Source organism: Camellia sinensis, chromosome 6 (assembly GCF_055761805.1).
Source record: "Camellia sinensis isolate YWXY chromosome 6, ASM5576180v1, whole genome shotgun sequence".
NCBI classification, from domain to species: domain Eukaryota; kingdom Viridiplantae; phylum Streptophyta; class Magnoliopsida; order Ericales; family Theaceae; genus Camellia; species Camellia sinensis.
Genome location: NC_138966.1, coordinates 162851805 through 162861438, shown reverse-complemented (window position 1 = coordinate 162861438; position 9634 = coordinate 162851805). Strand labels below are relative to the sequence as shown.

At 33.2% G+C, this 9634-nt stretch overlaps 1 protein-coding gene across 3 annotated transcripts; it reads left to right on the top strand.

Moving 5' to 3' along the window:
- Nucleotides 1–555: 555 nt before the first annotated feature.
- On the top strand, nucleotides 556–9256 carry LOC145793006 (E3 ubiquitin-protein ligase PRT1-like). 3 transcript variants are annotated; one of them, XM_082875241.1, is made up of 7 exons: nucleotides 556–910; nucleotides 4555–4583; nucleotides 4661–4840; nucleotides 6751–7131; nucleotides 7224–7424; nucleotides 7818–7945; nucleotides 8768–9256. In XM_082875241.1, exons 1-7 carry the CDS (start codon nucleotides 831–833, stop codon nucleotides 9113–9115), a joined length of 1347 nt encoding a protein of 448 aa, XP_082731367.1. In that variant the 5' UTR covers nucleotides 556–830; the 3' UTR covers nucleotides 9116–9256. The 3 variants fall into 3 exon arrangements, with proteins under 3 accessions (XP_082731367.1, XP_082731368.1, XP_082731370.1); XM_082875242.1 differs by having other exon boundaries at nucleotides 696–910; nucleotides 7824–7945; XM_082875244.1 differs by lacking the exon at nucleotides 4555–4583 and having other exon boundaries at nucleotides 715–910.
- The last annotated feature ends 378 nt before the right edge of the window (nucleotides 9257–9634 follow it).

Sequence of the window (9634 nt, the reverse complement as noted above, 5' to 3'; positions counted from 1 at the left end):
TTCTCTGGATTGAATTTTCTCTGAATTGATGTTGAGGGATCTTAAACATTATGAAAATATTGAGTATCTTTTATACTATAAAATTTTAATACCACGGACCTTAAAAAAAAATCCCCTATTATATAAGGTAGCAACAAGACAACGAAATAAATTATTATTTTTTTTTTTTTGGGATGCATCACAAGAAAATACGACAAGAAATCAAACTCAAGATAAGAGTGAAGAGAGATAAAAAGAGTGGCAAAGTTAATATTAATTGTATTTAATGGACACCTATTGACAAATGAACAACGGTATACAAAATTGGAACAAATAATCCAAATCCTAGATATTTTTTATAAGATCAATAGAACACTAATTAAATGTCACATAAATTTATATTTTCCTCTGGAATAAAGTAAAATACAATTATAAATGTCAGGGTAGTGATCAAATTCCAGCAACAAAATACACTTTATTCTGTTGAATTATCATTTAGTATTACTTTATCCCTTTCAATTAAAAAGTAAATAAATAAATTTAACAATAAAAAAGAACTGCACATGAAATGAATACAGTGAAATTTGAACAAAAAAACAATAACCAAGAGATAGATGATCTAAAAAGAAATTGAATTGGGCTTGGGCTGCAAAAACGGGTTGGATTGGATTGGGTTTCGCGGCCACCGCCAAGAATATAGCAAACCTTACCTTCGTTCTCCTCCCCATCGATGACGTGAATGCCAAACCAAACCAAACCAAACCCTCTCTCTCTCTCTCTCTCTCTCTCTCTCTCTCTCTCTATATATATATATGTATGTATAATTTTTACATAGAGATAACAATATAGAAATGAACAATCAGCTGGAAAATGCGGCTGTTGTTGAAGCCGAAGAGGAAATTCTCGATGAGTTTCAGTGTTGCGTTTGCCTGTAAGTCCTCTTCTTTCTCTCTGTATATATACACACACATATGTTTGTTTTCCTAATTTCATTTCTCAAATTCAATGCTTTTGGTTTAGATATTCGTTTTTCGTATATATCGCCATCGATGCCTTGCTTATCTTGTTTATTTTCACATTTGAGCTGTGAAATCACTGGTTTCAATGTATCCTGGGGATTTTGTTCGAAATTTTGTGAATAGGTTAGGTTTCCATTGGCATCGTTGCAATTTTAGCGTATTAATGCTATGATCGGATCTAGGATTTTTCAAGGGAAAAAGAAAGAAATTGTAAATCTTTGATTACAAATTTTATCAGAAATTGTACTCAATTCAATATTTAAAATTTTGAATTTTGTTACTACAAATTTATATAGGTATATATATCTTGATTTTAGGACAAGAAATTTGTGTGTACAAGGCGAACACAAATTGATACCGGATTTAGAAGCAACACTCTACATCATCGGTTGTGACTCTTTTCAACTTTTGATCTTAATAGATACAGCACTTGATTCGTCTTTTGACTATCAATTTTATTACTTGATAGAGTATGTAGCTTGCTCGTATATATCTTTTATTATGGGAACTATCAGATGTCTCTTGCAACTTGAATATCTCATTGAGATGAACAAATCATTCCAAGTAAAAACAGGATTAGATCTCAAAATTTCACTTCTGAAGTTCTATTTTAGTGTTCTGAAGTAGGGAAACTTTTCCGAAATGCACTGGAAATAGCACAAAAAAAAAACTTGAAAGCACACGGAAACATAAAGTAGAGATTTATTAGATAGTGAATATAAGAAAAGAAATTGTTCAATTGGATATTGCCTGCTCATTGCTCCACTTGAGGGGAGTAGAATGGAGTTGAGTAAATAAAATTGGAAATGAGCCCTGAAAATAATGCCAACCATTATTTTACATTACAAAACAAGTATCAAACAGCCTACAATTGACTTTGGCATTGGATTATTGTAGTTAAGTACAACATTGACAAAAGGAATGAACTATGTAATATACATGAAGTAAACATCCTAAGTTGCACAAACACAGATACGTGACACAACACGACGTGACATGAACACACCAACATGTCAATTTTTAGAAAATGCATGACAACATGCTTGGGAACATGTTTAAAATGTATATTTTTATAAATTTAACATTAACATATGCAATATTTAAATATTTGAATAATTAATTCAAAGGTAATAAAAAATATGCGACATAATAGTAATAAATTAAAAAGTGATATATTTTATAACTTAAATATCAAGATAACATTCTTGTATTAATTGCATGCTAAAGAGTGCAAAATAATTACATAACATTATAATATCAAGATGTATTTACCTTATAAATGTTGCAAAACATATTTAGAGTTCATAAGTTGTGTTCCGAAGAATGCATAACATTGTTATTATGAAGAGATTCATCACATAGGACATGTTAGATTAGAGACTTAAAGAAGTGTCGATAAAATGTCTGCTAAGCGTCGGTGAAGTGTTCAATTTTATGAATTTAATTTTTCTAAATTAAAATACGTTGAAAAAGTGTTGGACACCTTTGAGGAGGCTTCAAGGAGTGTTGGTGTTTAACCAACTAGGCCTAGCCTAGTTGGCCACCATGATTCTCCTAAGGGCTTAGTTCCTAAGGGAGAGGTCATGGGGTTAACTCTTCCTAAGAGAAAGTTAAATTAAGAGGACAAACACTTGGTACTTTGCAAGGGTGGGGAGATTGACTCCCATGGGTGTTAATCTAATAGCTAACAATTAACTTTCGCCGATCAAAAAAAAAGGATTGTTGGTGTTTAACACGGATGTCTGACACAAAACACTTCCTCCATAGAAGTGTCGGTGTTTCTAAGGTTGGGAGCGCCTATAAGAACATGTATATATTTTATATCTTATGTATTAAATATATTAATATATTATAACAATTTTTTCCCTTGCTCAGTAGTAATATATGTCTTAAGAAATGAATAAAATATTAGCGATTGTTGTCAACTACAAATTTGTCTTTGTTAAGTATAAATAAATATTAAGTATAAAGTATAAAATTAAGTTTGAGTTGTTGCTTTTCTATTGTTTCTTTGAGATATATATGTTTGAGATGTTATATCTTAGTTGGGAGTGAGTTTCTTCTTTATAGAGAGTGTGAGTTTCTTACAAGTTTTCTTAGTTGGGAGTGTAGAATCAAGTTTTTGAGTAAAAAGGTTTTTTTCTTTATAAGCTAAATCTCATAGAAATTGAAGATACTTCGTTGCAATTGTTGGGTTTCTAAACAAAAAGCACTATGTTTGGTTCCATTTTTTTGAATAATTTTTCCAAAAAGTGATTTCGAAAACTTTATTTTGAAAAAGGATCTTTGTTTGGTTTTCAAAAAAATGCATCATTGCAATTTCAAGTTTCCCTCCAATTTCAGGAGGACAATTTTGAAAAAAAAAATTTGTCACATCAAAAAATACTCTCATCTTATATATATATATATATGTACATACTGTATATGTATGAAAACATAATTTGGTATGTAGTCATGTATGGATATATATCCTATCATTAACTGTGTGACTTTATCATAAAATTTTCACTCATTTCAACCACAGAAAACGTAAATTTTTTTTCCAAATTGGCATTAAATTTTTTTTTTACATAAAATTAAATTTTCATAAATGTTATGAAGAAAATTTATTTTATCACACAATGTCATGACATTAACACAAATGTGTGTAACATTGCCTGAAATTGGCATAACAAATGTCTAAATTTTTTGTACTTCATGTTGCAAAAGTTTGTAAGTTAATTACGATTTTTTCTAATGCTAATTTGTAAAAAAATTGCATTTTCTGTGGTTGAAATGAGTGAAAATTTTATGATAAAATCTCACACTTAATGGTAGGATATGTACCCATAAATGACTACATATCAAATTATGTTTTCATACATATATATAACTAAGATGAGAGTAGTTTTTGATGTGACAAATTTTTTTTTTCAAAATTGTATCTCTCCTTAAATTGGAGGGAAACTTCAATTTGCAATAATGCATTTTTGAAAAGTGTGTTTAGTTTTCTGAATAACCAAACAAGTACTCTAAAATATTCAACAAACTGAGTTTGAAAAACAACAACCAAACAAAGTGAATATTTCTTTTCTCTAAAATGGAAAACGGGACACTACCTTTGGTTACAATCAACAACATGGATGGGAAATTTTTTACTCGATTACGTTTCAACCATTTTTTTGTTTGTCACAATGGAGACATGTGAAATTCATTTTTCACCCATGTTTTGTTGCAGTTCATTTAAATGGAAATGTTTCTACAATGTTGATGGAAACAAAAGAAAGTTTTGATCCTTGCCTGATTTAGCAATTAGGAAAATGATTTATTATCTTACAAACAATATTTGTCATTTCAAGAAAACCTAAATTCATTCATATACCAAGAAACATGTTGAAGTATCCTATTTTTTTCCAATGGCCCCACCTTAGGTGATACTTACTTCAATAACCATAGACAACACAATGGGGCCATTGAAATTCAAAGGGACATCCAGATGCACACTAACTGAACCTATATTGTTATCTTTTATTCTGGGGAATAATTCTTTTGATGGCAATTTCCTTTTGGTCTGCAGGGATCTCCTCTACAAGCCTGTTGTGTTGGGTAAGAAGGCATTACAATGACTAAAAATCAGTTGTTATTCCTTCTTTAATTTTAAAGTTCAATTCCCATGTTTGCAGGCTGTGGGCACATTTCTTGCTTCTGGTGTGTCTTCAGAGCCATGGATTCTTGTCTGGTGTCACACTGTCCAGTTTGTCGGCATCCATACAATCATTTCCCTAGTATCTGTCAATTACTGCACTTCTTGCTTTTGAAGTTATACCCAATAGCTTATAAAAGAAGGGAACAACAAGTGATAGGTGTGTTGTGAATGTTTGGTTTTTATGCTTATCAAATTATTTTGCATAGATGATTAGTTTCATTTATAAATATGTAATATATGTCCATTTATGCTTTACAGGAATGCAAAATTGTCTACAATTGTGAATGCCAGAGATGTAAAAGTTTGATCTTTTTGCATAAAAAATCTATTATACTTTAAAGGAAAAAAATGTTTTTTTTTTAATTTTAAAAAAAAAATCTTTTGTAGTATTTTAGTCTAAAAAGTTGTGTGGTGGGGTGCTTGACAGCAGAATAATTTGAACGTTTTGCCATTATGACTACATTTACAGCTGGAAAGTTAGTAATTGTGATCTTCATGGTATTTTTAGTGACAGCTAGTTACTGACTATGTGAGTCACAGATGGCAGTTCAATTAGCCTCTGAAGGACCTTGGGACTAATGATATTAGACTTATAAACACTCCTATGGAAGCAAAGAAAGTAATTCATTTGCAGTAAATTTACAGTATCTGGGATAACAGATATCTTGAGTTCTTGTCAATACCCTTTATCTTGTAGTTGTTAAAGATGTTAGTAAATGCATGTATGCTTGAGTGTAGTGTTTTATTTATTTATTGTTTTTTTAAATACAATTATTGCCTGCTGGATTCAATGGAAAAGCAAAATATAGAATGAAAGTGGTGCTAAATTTTGGAACTTATTTTCTCAATTTTGAAACATATTCTAGTAAATTTTGTAGTTTAATGAACAGAAATAATTGAATTTATAGAACAAGAAATGATTTTGTTCACGGACTGCACCAAGTGACACCAATTGCTTGCAAGCATTATGGTTCTATAACCCTCAAGTGGTTGTGCTCTCTTCAAGGTCTTAGGTTTGAAACCTCCTAGGTGCAAACAATTTCTTGGGCCAATCTAAACAGGGCTTTTCCTTGGCTTTAATTGGGCCCCCACAAGTGGACAGTGGGATTGGTCTACCGAATTAGTCGGTCCAATGAGCTGGATACCGAGTTATCAAAAAAAAAAAAAATGATGGTTCTGCTTCCTTCTGTCAATTCTCCATTAAACCAAGGTGAGTTTGAACCTGGTTCTGTTCTTGAGTTGGAATAGGCGAGTTTTTTCCAACTGAATACTTTTGTGGAATATTTACTAGTAGATATATCAGAGCCTGTAGGAAGATATTTTCGTATGTTTTTCACATTGATGTGTTCTGGATTATGTATGTTGTATAGCAATGTAACATGGATGTTGTATTTGACTGGTGAGAAAATCTATGTAATAATTGTTCTATTTTCCATTTGACAGCTTTATATGATTAATGTGTTCATTTTATAATGCTTTCAGTACTAATTATTCATCTAATGATAACAACCGTTGCTGTAGCTTCTGAGTTTTTTTTTTGAGCTGCTGTAGCTTGTAAGTTGATTTGTGGGAAAGCCATTCTTTCTTAGTGATCTGGTATTATCTGATGTTATTGCATTTGACAGTTGTTTTGATTTGTAAGAAAATTTGTATTGAAGTTGATGTGATGTGATATATTTTATTTGACAGCTATATGTACATATGTATTCATTTTATAATGCTTTAGTTGCTAATTATGCTTCTCGTCCGTCACTGTTCAAGCTTGTAGTAATTGATATGTTTTGAAGTCATTCTCAATGATCCAGTACTATCAAACTCTATTATAGTTAACATCTGTTTTCACTTGTAACAAAGCCTATATAGAAACTGATGTGCTATTTTTTCATTCGACCATTATTTATAATTAATGCATTCATTTTCTAAACCCTTCAGTTACTGATTATGCATCTTGTGATTAACCCCGTTGCTGTTCAAGCTCATACTCATTGATTTGTGTTAAATTCATTCTTTCTCAAGGATCTGATATACTAACGCAATTCTATATGTTTTCTTATTTCATTGTTTCAGACGAAGAAAAGATATCGGATGAGTTCTCACCCCAGCTTGATAATTGTTTATCTGGATCAGAACAAATTAAAGAGTCGTGTATCCACAGTGGTGTTTCCCCACATTCTACTACCAGTTCATGCAATAATGTTAGTTTAGGACCATGTTCTAGAGTGGAAGGGGAATCAGAAAGTACTATTGCGCCTCATAAAGATGATAAAATGCCCATTCCTGCAAAATCAACTTTTGAAGCCACTAAAAATGTGCCCTTTGGACAAATTGGTATGCTGGGAGATAAATTCAATAAACAGCAAAATTCCAAGCTGGTGCTTATTGCCGATTTCCTATGTGCTATATGCAAGAAACTGCTCTATCGACCTGTAGTTCTTAATTGTGGACATGGTAAACTTTACTGCTTTAAATCGTCATTGTACACAGTTGAAGTCTGAAAAATTATGTAATGAAATGTCGGTCTGTTGTCTTCCTTTGTGCAGTATATTGTGAAACTTGTATCATCAGTCCTGACGACAAGGTCCCCATGTGTCAAGTATGTCCAAGTGCGCATCCAAATGGGAACCCAAAAGTTTGTTTGGTACTGAAGCATTTCTTGGAGGAGCAGTTCTCAGAACAATATGCATTAAGAAAGGAGGCTGCATCCAAACAGTCTGCTAGTCAGAATGGGAGTCCACCAACATGTATGTTTTAAGTTTTAGCTACTTCTTTACATCGGATTTTTGTTGATCTTAGGATACTTCTAATTGCACAATATATATATATATATATATTGATAACCAAGAACCGATCTAGGAAGGCCCCTTCCACCTAGCCCAATAGTGCAAACTTGAGATACATGTGACCACCCCTTAGCCTCACTTATCGGGCAAAGTTGGACTTCCGGACTCTAAACTAATTGCATAATATTTGGGAGATAATTGAACCGATGTCAACATGATACTTTACATATTCCCGTGCCGATACTGATGGATTATTCAACGATACTCCCTAGATTTTAGTTACCCATTTATATTCCATAGTGTTATTTTTTGCATGATTAAACCTTGCTGCTGCTAATATGATCTATAAATTAGTGGCAGGTTCAACAAAAGCCCCGAAAAATGCTTCCTGGCTATCAACATTACCTACCACGGATTACCTATCGATGTTGTCTAGCCGAGGACCCAAGGTTCATTTCGGAATTGGTTGTGATTATTGCGGGGTAAGGCCAATATTTTGTCTTGCTTTGTGGTTCTATAATTTGGAAGACAATATATGCATGACTTTGGAAACCTGATAATCACCATGAATACCTTTTGCTTGTATGTCTTGTGGTGACTCTGCTATAAGGAGTTTTGTTCTTTCCGGCACTTGTCAAACGAAGCATATGTTAAGATGAACATTAGTAATTGCTGACTAAAACTTTTTTTTTCTCCCTTTTGGGGCTTTTTCTTAATGGAGTGTACAATTGGATGACCATCACTAGTTGCTCACTAAAACTAAGACGTTCATTAGTGTATTTCACCGTTTCTTTCACAAACATGTTGCAAAGTCGCATATTTATTAATATCATTATGGTGGGAAGAACTTAGAATTGAGTGCAAGACCACAAGCTGGAAAACTATATTGGTATATATTATCATCACGATGAATTGACCTAAGTTTGGACTTGATTGTCTTGCAATGACCAAGAGCATAGTAAAGAGTGGGAGGAATGAATGTCATTCATGTAGGGTGAGACATGGTGGAAATATGCAATGGTGCGTACTAACACACCCATTCTCACTCCCACATACCCCTCTCTCACAGTCGGCGTGAATGAGAGTGAGAGCGGGTGTGTACTTAACTTTTCCCAGAAAGATGTCCAACCTGAAATTTGAAGTTCTTTACTTGGTCTTTAGGCACATGACCATTGACCATTGACCACACATCTATAGGTGCTAGATTGTGCAAGACCCTCCAAATCAAATAAACATGTAAATCTTCTCATCTTTTTCACTAAAAACCAGTAATCAGTAAAAATTTCCTCATCATTTTGATGCAGGTGTGTCCAATAATTGGGGAACGATACAAATGCAAAGACTGCAAGGAAAGAATTGGCTTTGACCTCTGTGAAGGCTGCTATAATAGTTCCTCCAAGCTTCCGGGCCGCTTTAATCAGCAGCACACACCAGATCACAAACTTGAGATTGTACCGCCTATGGACATAACTAATTTAGTACATCTTGCATTGGAGGTTGAACAGTCTGAAGAGGATGAATCTGGTGCTCCAGAGGATATGGAAGAAGTTCCTCCTGCTCCCATCTTGCCTGGTGATTCTCCACATGATCCAGAGGATGGTTTGGCTGACCCCCCATTCTTAGATCAAGAATGTACCCACTCCTCTATCTAAAAGTATTGACAATAATCCAAAAACCATTGACAAGTTCTTTACATACCCAACATTTTATACTTGTCGTATGTTCAACGTTTTGCCATTTGATGGTTGCTTCGTACAACTCTTATACAGCTTCCTGTTTGGGTTTATATTTAACCAGTTGTCGAAATCTTTTGCATCTATGGTTTTTTTTTTTTTTTTGGAACATTTGTTTCATAAAATGCGCATGTTGTTGATATACTTGAACTACTCATTAGAAAACATTGTTGCATTAAAGCCTAGGACCGCCTAGGCCATCTATGGTGAAATGTGAATGCCATAATTTTCGATGACTGGCAAGGAAAAACCCTTACGTGATGGATTTTCAAAAAGACTTCGAGATCAACAAAATAGATTTGAAGTTTTTATTTGTTACCTCTTCTTGACATTGAAGATGTTTTTACAGCCAACAAGTATATTTGTGATCCACTGCACTTATGAACAGAAAAGTAGCAAATAGCAAAAACACACACTGTCTCTCTCACACACACACAG